At 36.6% G+C, this 19,772-nt stretch overlaps 1 protein-coding gene across 4 annotated transcripts in view; it reads left to right on the forward strand.

Moving 5' to 3' along the window:
* Positions 1 to 10,685, forward strand: part of EXOC2 (exocyst complex component 2) — a 279,430-nt gene extending 268,745 nt beyond the window's left edge. For all 4 annotated transcript variants that reach the window (XM_049611300.1, XM_049611301.1, XM_049611299.1 and 1 more), the window contains 3 exons: positions 6,142 to 6,203; positions 8,352 to 8,411; positions 9,924 to 10,685. In XM_049611300.1, coding sequence (XP_049467257.1) covers positions 6,142 to 6,203; positions 8,352 to 8,411; positions 9,924 to 10,017 — 216 coding nt within the window. In that variant the 3' untranslated portion in view covers positions 10,018 to 10,685. The remainder of the gene's footprint in view (positions 1 to 6,141; positions 6,204 to 8,351; positions 8,412 to 9,923) is intronic.
* Positions 10,686 to 19,772: the final 9,087 nt, after the last annotated feature.

The raw sequence follows: 19,772 nt of genomic DNA on the forward strand, positions 1-19,772 counted from the left end.
TTTTGCTTTGCATAATACTCTAGCTATATCCATGTCATTGCAAATAGCAAGCTTTCATTCTTTTTTATGACTGAATAATATTCCATTGTATATATATACCACATCTTTTTAATCCATTCATCGATCAGTGGACATTTGGGCTTCCTCCATAATTTGGCTATTGTAAATAATTCCACAGTGAACACAGGGTGCACATATCTCTTTATTTCTGTTTTTGTATTCTTTTAGTTAATACCCAGTAGTGTAATTGCTGGATCATAGGGTAGTTCTATTTTTAACTTTTTGAAGAACCTCCATACTGTTTTCTACATTGGCTGCACCAGTTAGCATTCCCACCAACAGTGCACAAGGGTTCCTTTTTCTCCACATCCTTGCCAACACCTGTTGTTTCTTGTGTTGTTAATTTTAGCCATTCTGACAGATGTGAAGTGTTACCCCATTGTAGTTTTTGTTTCCACTTCCCCAGTGATCAGTGATATTGACCATCTTTTCATGTGCCTATTGGTCATATCTATGTTTTCTTTGGAAAAATGTCTGTTCATGTCTTCTGCCCATTTTTTAATTAGAGTATTTGTTTTTTAGATGTTGTATAATTTTTTAATATATTTTGGATACTAACCCTTTATCAGATATGTCTTTGCAAATATCTTCTCCTACTCCGTAAGGTTGCCTTTTAGTTTTGTTGATTGTTTCCTTCTCTCCAGAAACTTTTTATTTTGTAGTCCCAATGGTTTATTTTGCTTCTGTTTCCCTTACCTCAGGACATGTATGTACAAAATATGTACTATGGCCAATGTCAAAGAAGTTACAACCTGTGTTCTCTTCTAGGATGCTTTGATTTCAGGTGTCATATTTAGGTCTTTAATCCATTTTGAATGTATTTTTGTGTATGGTATAAGAAAGTGGTCCAGTTTCACTCTTTTGCATGTTGCTATCCAGTTTTCTGAACACTATTTGTGGAAGAGACTGTTCTTTTCACATTGGATATTCTTTCCTTTCCTGCTTTGTCGAAGATTAATTGACCATATGGTTGTGGGTTTATTTCAGAGTTTTCTATTCTTTTCTATTGATCAGTGTGTCTGTTTTTATACCAGTATCATACTGTTTGATCACGATGGCTTTAACAATTTCTTCCAGGCTGTACAATTTGTTGGCATAGAGTTTTTCATAATATTCCCTTATAATTGTACTTCTGTGTTGTTGGTTGTTATTTCTTCTCACTCATTTGTGATTTTTTTTCTGAGTCTTTTTTTTTTTTTGATAAGTCTGGCTAGAGGTTTATCAATTTTATTGATTTTTTTTTTCCCAAAAGACCAGTTCCTGGTTTCATTGATCTGTTCTTTTTTTTTTTTTTTTAAGTTTCTATATCATTCATTTCTTCTCTAATCTTTATTAATTCCCATTTTCTGCCAGTTTTCAGTTTTGTTTGTTGTTCTTTTTCTAGCTCCTTTAGGTATATTTAGGCTATTTGAGATTTTTCTTGCTTCCTGAGGTAAGCCTGTATACTTCACTGTTAATGACTGCTTTTTCTGCATTCCACAGGTTTTGGCTTGTTGTGTTTTCATTTTAATTTTGTTATATGTACTTTATTATTTCTTCTTTGACCCTGGTTGACTCATTGTTTAATAGAATGTTATTTAACACCATATATTTGTGTTATTTCCAGATTTTTTTCTTGTAGTTGACTTATAGTTTCATACCATTGTGATCAGAAAAGATGCATCATATGACTTTGATCTTTATGAATTTGTCGAGGCTTGTTTTGTGGGCTAATATGTGATCTATTCTGGAGAATCTTCCATGTGCACTTGAGAAGAATGTGTACTCTGCTGTTTTAGGAGAGAATGTTCTGAATATATCTGTAAATCCATGTGGTCCAGTGTATCATTCAAAGCCATGGTTTCCTTGTTGATTTTCTATTTAGATAACCTACCCATTTGATGTAAATGAGATGTTAAAGTCTTCTACTATTACTGTATCATTATCAATTGTTCTTTTATTTTGTTATTAACTGTTATATGTATTTGGTTGCTTCCATATTGGGTGCATAAATATATAGAATTGTTACATCTTCTTGTTGGATTGTCTCCTCTATTATTATATACTATCCTTCTTTGTCCCTTGTTACAGTCTTTGTCTTAAAGTCTATTTTTGTCTGGTATAAGTATTGCTATGCTGACACTTTTTTTTGACATCCATATGAATGATAGATGTTTCTCCATCCTCTCACTTTCAATCTGCAGGTATCCTTAGGTCTAAAATGAGTCTCTCTAGTCTCCATAGACAGCAGGATCTTGTTTGTTTCGTTTTGTTTTGTTTCCATTCTGTCACCCAGTGTCTTCTGATTGGAGCATTTAGTCCATTTACATTCAGAGTAATCACTGATAGATATGTATTTATTGACATGTTATTTCATGTTTTGGGTTGTCTTCTGAAGATTTTCTCTGATCTTTCTTTCTTTCATGGTTTTCTGGTTTGCTTTAGTGATATCATTGGATTTCTTTCTCTTTATTCTTTGTAAATTTATTAGTGGTTTTTGATTTGTGGTTACCGTTGGGTTTGTGTGTAACATCTTGTGCATATAACAGTCTATGTTCAGTTGATGGTTGTTTAAGTTTGAACCCACTCTTTTCTCCTCCCCACATTTTAGGTATATGGTGTCATATGTCAAATGCTTTTATTTTATGAGTTCATTGACTGATTTTTTTTACAGAAATATTCCTTTTTGCCACTCTTATGTTTCCTATCTTCATACTGTAATTTTTGGTCTTTCCTTTCCACTCAGAGTCTCCTATTTCTTGCATTGCTGGTTTAGTGGTCACAAACTCTGGGAACCTCTATTTTTCTTCTGTTCTAAATGATAGCCTTTCTGGATGGAATATTGTTGGCTGCAGATTTTTCCCATTCAGCACTTTGAATATATCATGCCACTGCCTTCTGGCTTGCAGTGCTTCTGCTGAAAAATTCCCTGCTAGCTTTATGGAGTTTCCCTTGTATGTTACTGTCTTCTTTTGTCTTGATGCTTTAAATTTTTTTTCTTTATCACTGTATTTTGCCAATTTAATTACAATATATCTTGGTATGGGTCTGCTTTTGTTGAATTTGTTGGGGAGTCTCTGGGCCTCCTGGATCTGGATATCTGTTTCCTTCCCTATATTAGGGAAGTTTTCAACTACTATTTCTTTAAATAAATTTTCTGTCCCCTTTTTTCTCTCTCTTCTTCTTCTTGATTTCCTATAATACAAATGTTATTATGTTTGATGGAGTTACTGAGTTTCCTAAGTCTATTCTTATTTTGCATACTTCTTTTTCTCTTTTTGTTTACCTTGATTACTTTTCATTACTCCATCTTCTAGGTCATTAATTCATTCCTCTGCTTCTTCCAGCCAGCTATTCATTCCATCTAGCATGTTTCTAATCTCATTTATTGCAATCTTCATCTCTTATTGGTTCTTTTTTTATCTTCATTTTAAGGGTCTCACTGATGCCTTCCATTTTTCTCAAGTCCAGGGAGTATCTTTATGATCATTGCTTTAAATACTCCATCAGGAATGTTACTTATGTTTTGCTGTGGCCTTGTCCTATTCTTTCATGAGACAAATTTCTGTCTTTTAATTTTTCCTAAGTCTCTGTGCCTTTTTCTGTTAGGAAAATCAGCTATGTCTCCTGTTCTTGAGAGTAATGGCCTTACCTGGAAGAGGTCAGTGCTCTGCTGTGTAGTGTCTCCTGTTTTCTAGGGCCTGGTGCTTCCAGGAGTGTCTCCAGTGTGTGCTGCGTGTGCTCTGCTATTTTGTTCTGGCCACTTTATCTTTCAGGCCAGTTGTTTCAAGTGGTTCTTTGCCTGTTGTGAGCAATGTGTGGCCCCTGGTCTGCATGTGGCACATTTTAACTAGGTGTGCTCTGGTCTGCTTATAATATGACACCTGTCACCATCACTGCCAGAACTGAGGCTGTGAAAAACTCCTGATTGGAGAGACATTGTGTTGGCAGGTGTTGGGGCCAGTGTTCTGGGGGAGGGGACCTACCATGCCATCACTGAGCTAAGTGTGACTGGGAAGAGCAGTTCCACAGGAGCTTGGGGGACAGGGCTTGATGAAGCAAGTTAGGTAGTGAGTGTGGTGCTGTGCTGGTTCCCACAGGTGGTCCTGTGCTTATGCTGACGGACAAGGGCGGGAAATCATGCCTGCCAGTTCCTTTGTTCCCTTGAGCGGGTCTCTTTGTGAACACTGTCTCCTGGGACACGCTTCATGATGAGCAAATAGCCTCCCCACTGTGTGCCCCAGGTGCTTTTCAGATCACTGTTTCCATGCTGTATCAAGGTTGTTTCCTTCCTTCTCTCCAAGAGCAGCACAGTGCCCTGTGGACTCTGTCCCAGCCAAGTCCATTGTTTAAAACTCTAGACTTTCCACCCTGTTGGTTGCAAGAACTTACAATATTCGGCCCCTCTCACTTTCTTTTCCAATTGCAATGGGGATTTATTTTCCTTATGTCTATCTCTTGTCCTTCTCTGTGACTGTGGCTCTCTCCCCACTGCAGCTGCCGTGATATGTCTTCAACACCGCATCTTTGCACTTCCTGCCCTTTTGCATGTGGCCTCTTCTCTACCTTTAATTGTGGAGTTTTTTCCGTCAGTCTTTAGGTCAGTTTCTGGGGTATTTAAGATGATTTGGTAGTTATCTAACTGTATTCATGTGATAAGGTGAGCCTAGAGTCTTCATACACTGCTACCATCTCCCAACTCCTGCTGACCTTTTACAAAACTTAGGCTATAAGCTTTGCCTATTCCAAGAGCTCACAAAATTTGGGCCCTCTCACTCTCCAAGCCAATTGCTATGGGAATTTATTTTCCTTGTGCACTCTCCTATGTGCTAGTCTGTCTCTTATCCTTCTCTGTGACCATGGTGGCCACAATCTGTTTCTCTTTCAAACCACATCTGCATACTTCCTATCTTCTTCAATGTGGCCTCTTCTCTACCTTTATTTTTAGAGTTTGTCCTGCCAGTCTTCAGGTCAATTTCTGGGGTATGTAGGATAATTTGATAGTTATCTAGTTGTATTCGTAGGATGAGGTGAGCCCAGGGTACTCTTACTCCACTGCCATCTTCCCCTCCTTCGTTGCTTACACTTTTGATAGCGTTTCTAAGAAGGCTTGCCTAGCCTAACATTACAAAGATTTACTCCTGCTCTCTTCTATGTGTTTCAGAATTTTATCCCTTCCATTATGTCTGTGATCCATTTTGAGTTCATCTTTGTGTTAAGAAAGGGATCCAGGTTCAATCGTTTGCATGTGGCTATCCAGTTTTCCCAGCACTATTTGTTGAAGAACGTGTTCCTTCCCCTATTGAATGGTCTCAGCACCCTTGTCAGAATCCATTGATATAAATGTTAAGGGTTTTTTTCTGGACACTCCTAGTCTACTGATCTGTATTTCTGCCCATATAACAGTGCCACACTATCTTAAATATTGTAGGTTTATAGTAAGTTTTGATATCAGAAAGTGTTTCTCTATTTGTGTATTCTTTTTTCAAAATGGTTTTGTCTGTTTTGGATCAGCCTGTCAGTTTCTGTAAAAGAAACAACCACCAAACAAACAAAAGCCAGCTGTGATTTTAATAGACATTGCATTGAATCTGCAGAGCTGTATCTTAGTTTTTGAGATTAAAGTCAGTGTGCCTGAAAGAGCATAGGTGTAAGAAAGTAAACCGATCCACTTCCTTAAATCTGTGGTGTGGGGTTATAATCCAGGGATAGTGTTTCAAGTTTTGCTTCCTCTCAACAAGCAGACTAAAGGAAAAATTACTAGTTAGGTAGAAAATACAGATTGTGGGAAAACACCTGGACAGGTTGAACTTTTTATAATAAGGTATCTGGCTCTCTGCCTTCACACAGGCATACTTGACTCTAACTTAATTTTCAGTAAAATAATATTTTATCATACCTGATTTCTGTGGAGTGTTTTAGAAAATCTGTTCATAACTAACAGTCACCATGGCGGGTGGGGGGTAAAACTACATGGCAGTAGTCTTCTGTCAACCCTGTCCCTGCAGTAATAAGCAGTCTAGAGACTGTCCCCACATCACTTGTTTCAATTTAATAATTGATGCAGTTCTATATTGTCACTTGTCCTTTTCTCATCTTCAGGCACGGCTTGAAATCTGTGCTTTGAGGGATACTGTGGCTGTTCACCTGACACCTGAAAGCAAGTGAGATGCTTAACATTCTTGTTATGAGTGCTTCACTAAAAATAAAGCTTATCTTTGTAAAGATAACTGATCAGAGTGAGTGCTCATGATCGTGATGTGATAAAGTTTATATTTGATTAATTTTTACCTAAAAAGCATAATAAGCCAATGACTCCTAATACTGGTTCTTTGTAGCATAATATAAAAGAAAAAATATGTAGTATGATTTTATGTTTTTATTCACTAAGATAAATCTCAGTCTCATAAATGATATAGCAGAGCATTATATACTTCTTTTTAAAATGAGAAAATGAGAATTGAGTCTTACTCTATTCATAGCAGACTCTGAGGGACAATTTAAAGATTGTAAATATCAGCATAAGAGGAAGCCTTGTGGTTTCTCTGAAAATTTTTGTAGTGGAAATTTGATGATAATTTTTAGCTGTTTTGAATGAAAGTCAGGATTTCCTATCATCGAAGTATCAGTAGGTGAACTGAAACATCAGTAACTACTTGCCTATACAAAATTGTTTATTTCATTGGCAATATTACTTAGGAAAAACTGGGTTATATTGTTAATATGCCTGAGAATACAAGTAGTATACAAATAAAATATTTAAGGACATTTAAAAAGTTTTTTCCTAATGAATTGAACTTAGCTTCTTATTCTTATTCATGATGCCTGACCAGAAGACATTTCTGGATGGTTCCCATGTTATTTAATGACTCCTTTTCCCAACCATCATTTTTCTACACAAAGTGTTAAGTAATAGATGATAGAGGGCACTCAGTCCAAATTTGATGTGGGTGCATGCTTTGTGTAAGTACCTAGATATTTATTCCTACTAATTTAACCTTTTAGTGCCTAACTGCCTCATCTATAAAAGAAAGATAATAAATACTTTCTAGGCAAAGTTTTAGGGGAATTAAATGAAAAAATATGCCAAGTTACCTTCTAAACTATTGGTGCATTACAAATAATTAATGGTATCCTCTTCATCATCATCATTATTGTCATAATGTAAAAATAAAGAAATAATAGCATTACATTTTTTTGATTGAGAAAAGGTTTACAGGAAACAAGGTGATAACAGCAGACCCTCCTCTCTACATCAGGGAAGAGGAAAGTCATTTTGGAAAGGGAGCTAAGTGTCCCCACAAGCTGTAACCCATCCCTTGCCTTAACCAAGAACAACTGAAGCTTCCCAATACCAGTTTTTATAATCTGTTAGGACTTTGTAGTCTATTTGTTACTGTGATATTTGCCCCAAATAGGAGAAACATTGCTCAAAAGTATATTTACTGGTACAATGATGAGGATCTGTTTTTATAATAACAAAATAAAAAACCACCGTAAAGTCAAGAAAAATTAATTTCGTTACCCATGGTCAACAAGCTATAAAAGAAGAAGAGATAAGAAGTTAAAAATTATTACTTAGTGACAAGTACAAGTTACTACCAAATAATTTCCCCTAAAATGCTTTTTATTTGATGCAGAAATTTTTTGGTACTTTCTCTTTTAAATAGTTAAGCTTACCAAATTGATGTTTTTTTAATTTGTACTTTTTATGTTTTTTATGAAAAGAAGTGATGTTGAATTAAAATCAATCAGTCAATCTCTACTTATTCTACAAATTTTAAATATAATAATAACTAAATGTCAGAGACCATATTTAGTTATTGTAAGAGATTGGCTGTTAATCAGGCCCTGTACATGTCAATACTGTAAATGTCCCCATTTGTATAATCTGTCACAAGACCATCCCTATTTCTACTTAGTTTCCTTCCTTTCTTACCAGTTGCTTAACACTTCAGTTTTGTTTTGAAAAGACTTTTTAAAAATTAAACATGTCCACATTAAGCCCTCATTAAAGTAGCATCTTTTGTAAAAATCAGTCTCTTTTAGCTTTTCTGTTTCATTTCATAGTTGAGTTTTTGACCCTACTCCTACAAGGCCTCTGTGTGGGAACTATACCCTGTACCCTCAACTTTTACTTTTACTTTTTCTATTGTTTTTCACTTTTACTTTTTCTCATATTTTTGCATGCTTCACTAGCTTATACTGGTTTCTTTATATTTAAGATATGCTTAAGAATTTTTAATGATGCTCTTAATTCCCCATAGAAATATGAAATTTTTCAACTTAAATTTTGCTTCTCTGTGTTCCAGGTCTAGTTTTAAACAGGCTTTGGAAGCTCTGCCTCAGCTCTCAAGTGGAGCAGATAAAAAGTAAGTACTATATACTGTTTTCAAGGGCCAGTTAAGATGTGTTGAATGATATTTTGTTACCTAAAAGTACTCTTTGTATAAGTAATGATTTGTACTTAATAGCCTTTGATAGTATGCTGTACCTGGCTTGTCTCTGAAGTGACAGAATAAGATAAAACCTTTCCCCTGGGTTTATGACAGTTCAGAAATTAGTTCCTTTCTTGCTTTAAGTGACTAATACAGAAAACATTTTAAGAAAGTTTATTTTGACTCACTCAGTAAACTGTATTATTGCCTTACATTTTTAAGAAGATAATTCTTAGAGAAATGTAAAAAGGACAGCATGATAAAATGCAGCACTTGATGATTTTTTTCTTTTGAGTAGCTCAGCAATAGAAAGTAAATTTGTACACATGACATAAAAAAGTTGTATATGTTTCAGTAATACTATGTTAATGGTCTTGGTCAGAGTTTAAACTTTGCTACTCATAAAACAGGAAATTATTACCTGAGACAAAATGTAGGCCAGGCAAATTTCATAAATGCTCAACCTACCCTAGACTGAAGCAGCGGAAACAATGTAGGTCTTTGTTCCTTCACTAACCATAACTGAAGTCCACCTGCCTTTGCATTTGGCTGATCAGTCTATAGACATGAAAACCTTGGTGTAAGCTCTGTAGTTTTGCATAGGTTAATGTTATAGAAACTCAGAAGGCAGAGAGAACACATGAGTCTGGGAAAATGGGAGGAAAATGTCACATGGAGACAATTTTGAGCATTGTTAAACCCATGAAATAATCTGTTGACCCCAATGTCCTTAAACGCACTTCTTGGTTGCTTCTTCTGAACCAAATGCACTCTAAGATTTCTGGCCCTAAAATTATACATCAAACCAGTTAAAGAAATTGATTATCAAGTAGTAGAATGATTTACCCAGTGGAATTAGAACTAGCCCTTACTCTTCTGGTGCTTAATTCACCACCTGAGTTTACCACTCTCTAATATTTGTTAAAGACAAAACTGCAAAATAGGAGGAACAGACAATAGACTGTTAGTTGGTGAGGGGTCAAGATGAAGAGAAAGGTGGCCACAAAGGGGCAACACAAGAGAATTTGGAGGGTGATGGAACTATTCTGTGCCCAATTATGGGAGTTATTAGGTTGCTAATATGTGTTAACATTCATAGAACTGTATGCCAAAAAGAGTACATTTTAGTGTATATAATTTTTAAGTGAATTTAAAAAAAATGCAGGTGCAAACATTAATGTGTTTTAGGGAGAAATCTAATTAATCTAGGGAAAGGAGACAGGAGGGAGATTTTTATATATAAATATACGTGTGTGTGTGTGTGTGTGTGTATTCCTTTTGATTAGCTTCTTTGATTAATTCTGTTATTGAGTTAAGAATCCATATGTAAATAACTTTTCAACAAGTAGAAGCTAAAACTAGGCAGTTGGCTCCCCCCAATGTTTTCTTATGTTGCTAGGCAACCTTCACTCTGCCAGGTTGTAAAATAGCCTCTCCTCCTTGCAGGTTACTGGAAGAGCTGCTGAACAAGTTCAAGAGTAGCATGCATTTGCAGCTCACCTGTTTCCAAGCTGCTTCTTCAACTATGATGAAAACATAAATACCTCCACAGTAAGGGCAGTCTAAAGATAACAAGTAATAAATTGTTATTACTTTGTTAAGTGCGCTTACAGGTATTAGCATATTAAAGCATTAGGTTTGCAATCTCTGTCTCTTTTCCCCAAATTGGTAGCTTAGAAAGACGTTGGTATATGTTTCATTTCAACCAAAATGACCTTGTTTGAAATGCCCGAGCAGTAATTTGTTTTGTCATTTTTATTACATTAGGCCCTGTATGGCTTTAAAATACCTTTAAATATATATATTCTTAGCTAGATGTTGCATGATTAATGCTACAGGAAGAGATACCTTTCCAGAGAGTGCTTCAAGATGGCATATGAGGTAACAAAGGCATTCTTCAGTGTCTCATATACCAGACTGTAGTGTCTGCAGCTTCCAAGGCACATGGAGACATTGATAAGAAGAGATTTAGAAAGTTATATTTAGACATCTTTGGAACTTTAACTGTCCTAAACTGTACATCTGTACTTAAAAATACAAATACCTCACTCTCCTAACTCAAGTGGATTTTTAGAAAATTTGCCATCTGCTTAAGAAAATGTTATATTTGGGGTAGATTATTTGTGCCCAGATGTCCATGAGTTAACTTTGTATTTTTCTGCCTAATTTTTATTTCTCACTGCGCTAATAAACATTAAGCACCTTTCAGTGTGTAGCCTTTCTTTGTTGAATTCACTCATAATGTAATGTGTCCTTTCATGTCAATGTGTTGCCTGTCATTGAGGACCCCATTGTTACTGCAGTGGAGCTTGGATACCCCAGTAGGTGCTGGTGGGAATAGCCACAGCCTTCACTGCCTCCTAAAGAACAAGCCAGGTCCCCTGGTGACAGCTGGCACTCCTGCCCACTGCTATTGAGTCCTTCCCCCTCTGGTAATGTCTTTTCTCTCCCCTTTGAAGCATCTTGCTCAGTAGCTAAAAGAACACTGCTCTGGCAGAGTCTATGTTTTCTGAAGATTCAAAGACATTCCTCTGTTACCAGGCAGTAGGAACTGCTGATGCACCTCGTGCCATTTGTCCTACATTCGATGTTGACTTCGTTTACCAGAATAGGTGCAGGGCACCATGACCTCTTTCAAAGTCAGCTTCCCCTACCTAGCTGCATCATACCAGTTGCTTCAGAAAACTGAGTAATTCTCTTACCTGCAGGCTGTATGTCAGGGTTCTCAAATTTTTCTGTGGATGTCGCAGAGTCCCCCTTTTTTAATGTGGAAATTAATATATTTACTAATAAAAGTAATTTTATTTTATTTATTTTATTTTTTTATTATGAAATTTATTGTCAAATTGGTTTCCATATAACACCCAGTGATCATCCCAACAGGTGCCCTCCTCAATACCCATCACCCACCCACCCTACCCTTCCACCCCCCATAAACCCTCAGTTTGTTCTCAGTTTTTAGGAGTCTCTTATGTTTTGGCTCCCTCCCTCTCTAACCATTTTTTTTTCCTTCCCCTCCCCCATGGTCTTCTGTTAAGTTTCTCAGGATACACACTAATATAAGTAATTTTAGAGTACAGTATAGCCAAGTACAGTATCATTTAAAATAAGTCAGTGCTGGGGCTTCTGGGTGGCTCAGTCTGACTTCGGCTCAGGTCATGATCTGGCAGTTCATGAGTTCAAGCCCCTCATCAGGCTCTGTGCTGACAGCTCGGAGCCTGGAGCGTGCTTCAGGTTCCATGTCTCCCTCTCTCTCTGCACCTCCCCTGTTCACACTCCATCTTTCTCTTTCTCTTTCTCTCGCTCTCTCTCTCCAAAATAAATGAACATTAAAAAAAATTAAAATAATTCAGTGTTGTTATGTTTGTTCATTTGGTGTATGAGGGAAATCATACTAACTGGAAGTAAAAGTGTAATTTCTATGAATTTGCTCCATAAAATTTACTAAGAAATATACAGAATATTGTCTCTCTTAAGCCTGGTAACTATTATATTTAACATGATTATGAACTAAATTACAAATCTGCAAGCCTGAATGTTTGTGTTATTTTAAATATCTAGTACAGAACATTAATCCAATAAAGAACATATTGGACAAAGGGCTAGTATCCGAAATCTATAAAGAACTTACCAAACTCCACACCCAAAAAACAATCCAGTGAAGAAATGGGCAGAAAACATAATAGACACTTCTCTAAAGAAGACATCCAGATGGCCAACAGGCACATGAAAAGATGCTCAATGTCACTCCTCATTAGGAAAATACAAATCAAAACCACACTGAGATACCACCTCATGCCAGTCAGAGTGGCTAAAATGAACAAATGAGGAGACTATAGATGCTGGTGAGGATGTGGAGAAATGGGAACCCTCTTGCACTGTTGGTGGGAATGCAAACTGGTGCACCATTCTGGAAAGCAGTGTGGAGGTTCCTCAAAAAATTAAAAATAGATCTACCCTATGACCCAGCAATAGCACTACTAGGAATTTACCCAAGGGATACAGGAGTTCTGATGCATGGGGGCACTTTTACCCCAATGTTTATAGCAGCACTTTCAACAATAGCCAAATTATGGAAAGCCCAAATGTCCATCAACTGATGAATGGATAAAGAAATTGTGGTTTATATACACAATGGAATACTACGTGGCAATGAGAAAGAATGAAATATGGCCCTTTGTAACAACGTGGATGGAACTGGAGGGTGCTATGCTAAGTGAAATAAGTCATACAGAGAAAGACAGACACCATGTGTTTTCACTCTTCTGTGGATCCTGAGAAACTTCACAGAAGACCATGGAGGAGGGGAAGGAAAAAAAAGAGAGAGAGAGGGAAGGAGCCAAACCATAAGAGACATTTAAAAACTGAGAACAAACTGAGGGTTGATGGGAGGGTGGGGGGGTGGGGGGGAGGGGAAAGTGGGTGATGGGCATTGAGGAGGGCTCCTGTTGGGATGAACACTGGGTGTTGTATGGAAACCAATTTGACAATAAATTTTATATTAAAAAATAAGACATTAGGTTTGATTCTCAAAAAAAAATGTGTCTTTAATACAAGATATAACTTAGATGTCATTTTTTCCCCTAAGCATCTTTATGTCAGCATTTTCATTAGTTGTATCACTTTTATATATATAGTTTTAACACACAAAATAAATACTTAAATTTTAGTTTACCTTATATTTGCCTAATCATTGTCAGAAAGCATTTATCAGCTGTCCACCTAATTCTCTACTTGTTGAGGGCTTACCAGATGCTAGGCATTGTACCAAATTATCTCATTTAGGCTTCCCAATAGTGTTATGACAACCTAATGAGCTAGAAGGTATTATGTCCATTTCACAGATGAGGAAATCAGGACTTAAGAGAGAAGTTCATGACTTCAAGACTACAAGGCTGGTAAGAGCAGGATGTGTCACACTCAGAGTTGTCTGGCTTCATTGCCCTTTAATTTAACCATGGCCAGTTCTTCCCCCCCAGCCAAATATACTTTCTGCTGTCCCTCAAGTGACATGGCTCAGGGAAGTATATAAGTGCTAGAGGATAATAAAACTTAAGCAAAATAGGGACAAGTAAGTGCTTTTTTATGGCTCAGAGAATTGAGGGTAGGCACATAAAAACCCCATACCCAAATGAGGTGGTTCAAGGACTACTATTCCAACAAGTCAAGGGGAACTTCTTGGAAGAAAGGAGTATTTCAAGACTTTCTTGAGGTACAGAAGAATTTAGTGGTTAAGAGGAGAAAGCTGAATATAATGTAAGTTAGCAGAAAGCTGAGAGATAAACCAGGACTTGGAGCAAATTGACAAAAACATAAAAAGAATTAAGATACTCAAAAGTGCTTTCACACATAGGTAGCATTTGGGCTTAGCACACCCACATTCATGTGATAATCCTGGCTTCATATCAGTTAGCAAAGTCAGCCCCACCTTCAATACTAAAAAATGTATTAGGAATAATTTGGTTTTACTAAGACTTTATCAGTATGCCATGAAAGTGGCATGCTCTAGAAATGATTCTGGCATTGCAAGACAAGCATCATTGCCATAGGCAGGCTTTCTGAGGCACTCTCCTGGCTCTTCAATCCTTGTAGGCAGCTTTCCTAGAGGGGATAAATAGAAAATGTTACACTTTAATTCTGGTTTGGTGCAAGATGGTGATGTGTTTCAGCTTTGATTATGTGCTGTAGGATATTTTAGACATGTAAGAGCATTATGATGTGTTTTCTGAAAAGTTATAAATTTCAACATTTTAAATCAAGATTATGTTTCTAAAGTAAAGTTAGCTCTATTTTATTTAATATATGCTTAAAATAATTACATTTAACTATAGACTGAAACTAGCATACATTTTTGTCATTAAACATTTTTGTAGCAGTTATAAAGGTTTTCATATGAATATATAAAATGCTCTAACAATATAAAAGATATATTGAATATTTGATATGCATACCTCAACTGGGACAGCAAGGTTTTTTTTAATAAATATGCCAGAACAGCAAATGATTCAAGCTTTGCATTGAATGCATATTTTTATATATTAGAGTCATGTTTTTGGTGTGTTGATGTCTTCTTTCTATTCACCCACATTTGTAATTCAGTTTTATCATATCACTGGATCACTGGAAAGCCTTTTTGTACCTGGCCAGGTTATAAATACATAACAAATATTTTACTAACAGGATCTGGGTCTTTGGGTTATCTGTTTGTAACTTGGCTAATAAAAGTCAGTAGGATGCCAAACTACCTTTTTCCTGTCCAGCCTATAAACTCTATCCTTAGGTAAAGGAAGTACTGAAGCTGGTCACCCTGTTTTCATCAGCATCATAACCATGACTGGTTGTCCCACTGGCCGTGTTGCTGTAATCATTGTTGATAGTGTTGTGGTTCTCATTATTTCTATCACATATTTCTTGAATATTCCTGTCCCATCTGCCTACAAACTCTTCAGCTAGGCCCAGATTCCTGAGAACCAAGACAACTACTTGATCACTACCTGCCAAAGAAGGCCCACAGAAGGACTCATCACAAAGGGATGAGGGGAGCCAGGGAACGATGGAGTTATGGGGGTCACAAAAATAAAGGGAAGAAGAATCATGTTGGAATATAGAGATTGTTGACAAGGTCAAATGTTGCAGATGTGTACAAAGGATAAATGCTGAGAAATGGTTGCTAATCTTGGCATTTGGAAAATCATAAGTGACCAGCGAATGATAAGGAAGGAATCAGAGAAACTTTCTCTTAACTTGCCCACAGAGCTGTCAAGAAAGCTGTCTCTTTCTTGAAGATCACAAAACACCCTCCTTCCATCAACCGTGTTTGTTCTCTATCATTAAGAGTCTCTTATAGTTTGTTTCCCTCTCTCCTCTTTCCTCTCCACCTTCCCATATGTTTACCTGTTGTGTTTCTTAAATTCCACATATGAGTTAAATCATATGGTATTTGTCTTTCTCTGATTGACTTATTTCACTTAGCATGATACATTCTAGCTCCATCCATGTCATTGCAAGTGGCAAGATTTCATTATTTTTGATGGCTGAGTAATATTACAATGTATATCCATACCACATCTTCTTTACCCATTCATCAATTTGAACATTTGGGCTCTCTCCAGTTTGGCTATTGTTGATAATGCTGCTATAGACATTGGGGTCCATATACCCCTCCTATCATTATTTTTATATCCTTTGGGTAAATACCTACTAGTGAAATTGCTGGATCATGAGATAGTTCTATTTTTATTTTCTGGAGGAACCTCCATACTTTTCTCCATAGTGGCTTCACTAGTTTGCATTCCCACTAGCAGTGTAAAAGTGTTCCCCTTTCTCCACATCCTCACCAACACCTGTCACTTCTTGTGTTATTAATTTTAGCCATTCTGACAGGTGTGAGGAGGCATCTCATTGTGGTTGATTTGTATTTCCCAGTTGATCAGTGATGTTGAGCATCTTTTCATGTGTCTGTTAGCCATCTAGATGTCTCTGGAAAATTGTCTATTCTTATCCTTTGCCCATTTCTTAACAAGATTATTTGTTTTTCGGGTGTTTAGTTTGATAAGTTCTTTATGGATTTTGGATAGTATCCGTTTATCTATTATGTCATTTACGTATATCTTCTCCCATTCCATAGGCTGCTTTTTAGTTTTGTTGATTGTTTCCTTCACGGTGCAGAAGTTTTATCTTGATGAAGTCCCAAGAGTTCATGTTTGCTTTTGTTTCCCTTGCCTTTGGCAATGTATCTACTAAGAAGTTGCTATGGCTGAGGTCAAAGAGGCTGCTGCCTAGGTTCTCCACTAGGATTTTGATGGTTTCCTGTCTCACATTTAGGTTTTTCATCCATTTTGAATTTATTTTGTGTGTGGTGTAAGAAAGTGGTCCAGTTTCGTTCTTCTGCATGTCGCCGCCCAGGTTTCCCAGCACCATTTGTTGAAGAGACTGTCTTTATTCCATTGGATATTCTTTCCTACTTTGTCGAAGATGAGTTGACCATAAAGTTGTGGGTTTGTTTCTGGTTTTTCTATTCTGCTCCATTGATCTATATGACTGTTCTGTGTAAATACTATACTGTCTTGATGATTACAGCTTTGTAACATAGCTTGAAATCCGGAATCGTGATGCCTCCAGTTTTATTTTTCTTTTTCAGGATTGCTTTGGCTATTCAGGGTCTTTTGTGGTTTTATACAAATTTTAGGATTGTCTGCTCTAGCTCTGCAAAGAATGCTGGTGGTATTTTGTTAGGGATTGCATTAAATGTGTAGATTGCTTTCAGTAGTATAGACATTTTAACAATGTTTGTTCTCCCAATCTGTGAGCATGAGATGCTTTTCCCTTTCTTTGTGTCCTCTTCAATTTCTTTCAGAAGTCTTCTATATTTTTCAAAGTACAGATCTTTTTACCTTACTTTAGTTTATTCCTATGTATCTTATTTATTTGGGTGCAAATATAAATGGGATCGATTGCTTAATTTCTTTTTCTGCTGCTTTGTTATTGGTGTATAGAAATGCAATACATTTCTGCACGTTTATTTTATAGCCTGCGACTTTGCTGAATTCATATATTAGAGCAATTTTTTGATGGGGTCTTTTGGGCTTTCTACATAGAGAATCATGTCATCTGCAAATAGTGAAAGTTTGACTTCTTCCTTGCTGATTTGTATGCCCTTTATCTCTTTTTGTTGTCTGATTGCTGAAGCTAAGACTTCCAGTAGTATGTTAAATAGTAATAGTGAGAGTGGGCATCCTTTTCTTTTTCCTGACTATAGGGAAAAGGCTCTCAGTTTTTCCCCACTAAGGATGATATTAACTGTGGGTCTTTCATACATGGCCTTTATGGTGGAAGTATGTTCCATCTATCCCTACTTTGTTGAGGCTTTTATCAAGAATTGATGCTGTATTTTGTCAAATGCTTTTTCTGCATCTATTGAGAGGATTATAGGTTCTTATCCTTTCTTTTATTAATGTAGTGTATCACGTTGATTAATTTGCAGATATTGAATCACCCCTGCAGCCCAAGAATAAATCCCACTTGATCCTGGTGAATAATTATTTTAATGTACTGTTGAATTTGATTTGCTAGTATCTTGTTGAGAATTTTTGCATACAGGTTCATCGGGGATATTTGCCTGTAATTGTCCTTTTTAGTGAGGTCTTTGTCTCGTTTTGGAGACAAGTAATCCAAGTAATGTTTGCTTCATAGAATGAGTTTGTAAGTTTTCTTTCCATTTCTATTTTTTGAGATAGTTTGAGAATAGGTATTAACTCTTCTTTATTTATTTTTTCAATTTATTTATTTTTAAATTTACATCCACGTTAGCATGTAGTGCAACAATGATTTCAGGAGTAGATTCCTTAATGCCCCTTACCCATTTAGCCCATCCCCCCTCCCACAACCCCTCCAGCAACCCTCTGTTCTCTATATTTAAGAGTCTCTTATATTTTGTCCCCCTCCCTATTTTTATATTATTTTTCCTTCCCTTATGTTCATCTGTTCATCATCTGTTCATTTGTGTATCTTAAGTTCCTCATATGAGCGAAGTCACATGATATTTGTCTTTCTCTGACTAATTTTGCTTAGCATAATACCCTCTAGTTCCAAACACGTAGTTGCAAATGTCAAGATTTCATTCTTTTTTATTGCTGAGTAATACTCCATTTTATTTATATATATATATATATATATATATATATATATATATATATACACACACCACTTCTTCTTTATCCATTCATCCATCAGTGGACATTTGGGCTCTATCTATACTTTGGCTATTGTGAATAACACTGCTATAAACATTGGGGTGCATGTGCCCCTTTGAAATGGCACACCTGTATCCCTTGGATAAATACCTAGTAGTGCAATTGCTAGGTCATAGGGTAGTTCTATTTGTAATTTTTTGAGGAACCTCCATACCGTTTTTCAGATTGGCTGCACCAGTTTGCATTCCCACTAGCAATGCAAAAGATATCCTCTTTCTCCACATCCTCGCCAACATCTGTTGTTGTCTAAGTTGTTAATGTTAGCCATTCTGATAGGTGTGAGATGGTATCTCATTGTGGTTTTGATTTCTATTTCCCTGATGGTGAGTGATGGTGAGCATTTTTTCATGTGTTGGTTGGCCATCTGGATGTCTTTGGAGAAGTGTCTATTCATGTCTTTTGCCCATTTCTTCACTGGATTATTCATTTTTTGTGTGTTGAGTTTGAAAAGTTCTTTATAGATTTGGATAGTAACCCTTCATCTCTTATGTCATTTGCAAATATCTTCTCCCATTCCATTGGTTGCCTTTTAGTTTTGTTGACTGTTTCCTTTGCTGTGCAAAAGTTTTTATTTTGGTGAGGTCCCAATAGTTCATTTTTGCTTTTGTTTCTCTTGCCTCTGGAGACATGTTGAGTAAGAAGCTGCTGCAGCTGAGGTCAAAGAGGTCTTTGTCTGCTTTCTTCTCTAGGATTTTGATGGCTTCCTATGTTACATTTAGGTCTTCCATGCATTTTGAGTTTACTTTTGTATATGGTGTAAGAAAGTGGTCCAGGTTCATGTTTCTGCATGTCACTGTCCAGTTTTTCCAGCACCATTTGCTGAAATGACTGTCTTTATTCCATTGGATATTCATTCCTGCTTTGTCAAAAATTAGTTGGCCATACGTTTGTGGGTCCATTTCTGGGTTCTCTATTTTGTTCCATGGATCTGAGTGTCTGTTTTTGTGCCAGTACCATACTGTCTTGATGATTACAGCTTTGTAATACAGCTTGAAGTCTGGGATTGTGATGCCTCCAGCTTTGGTTTTCTTTTTCAAGATTGCTTTGGCTATTTGGGGGCTTTTCTGGTTCCAGACAAATTTTAGGATTGTTTGTTCTAGCTCTGTGAAGAATGCTGGTGTTATTTTGATAGGGATTGCATTGAATATGTAGATTGCTTTGGGTAGTATTGGCATTTTAACAAATTTGTGCTTCCTATCCAGAAGCATGCAATATTTTTCTTCATTTTTTGTGTGTGTCTTCTTCAATTTCTTTCACAAGCTTTCTATAGTTTTCAGTGTGTAGATTTTTCACCTCTTTGGTTAAATTTATTCCTAGGTATTTTATGGGTTTTGGTGCAATTGTGAATGGGATCGATTCCTTGATTTCTCTTTCTGTTGTTTCAACCAATTTCTGTGCATTGATTTTATATCCTGCGACTTTGCTGAATTCATGGATCAGCTATAGCAGTTTTTTGGTTGAATCTTTGGGTTTTCCATATAGAGTATCATGTCATCTGTGAAGAGTGAAAGTTTGACCTCCTCCTGGCCCATTTGGATGCGTT

This window comes from Panthera uncia (genome assembly GCF_023721935.1).
Source record: "Panthera uncia isolate 11264 chromosome B2 unlocalized genomic scaffold, Puncia_PCG_1.0 HiC_scaffold_25, whole genome shotgun sequence".
Lineage (NCBI taxonomy): Eukaryota > Metazoa > Chordata > Mammalia > Carnivora > Felidae > Panthera > Panthera uncia.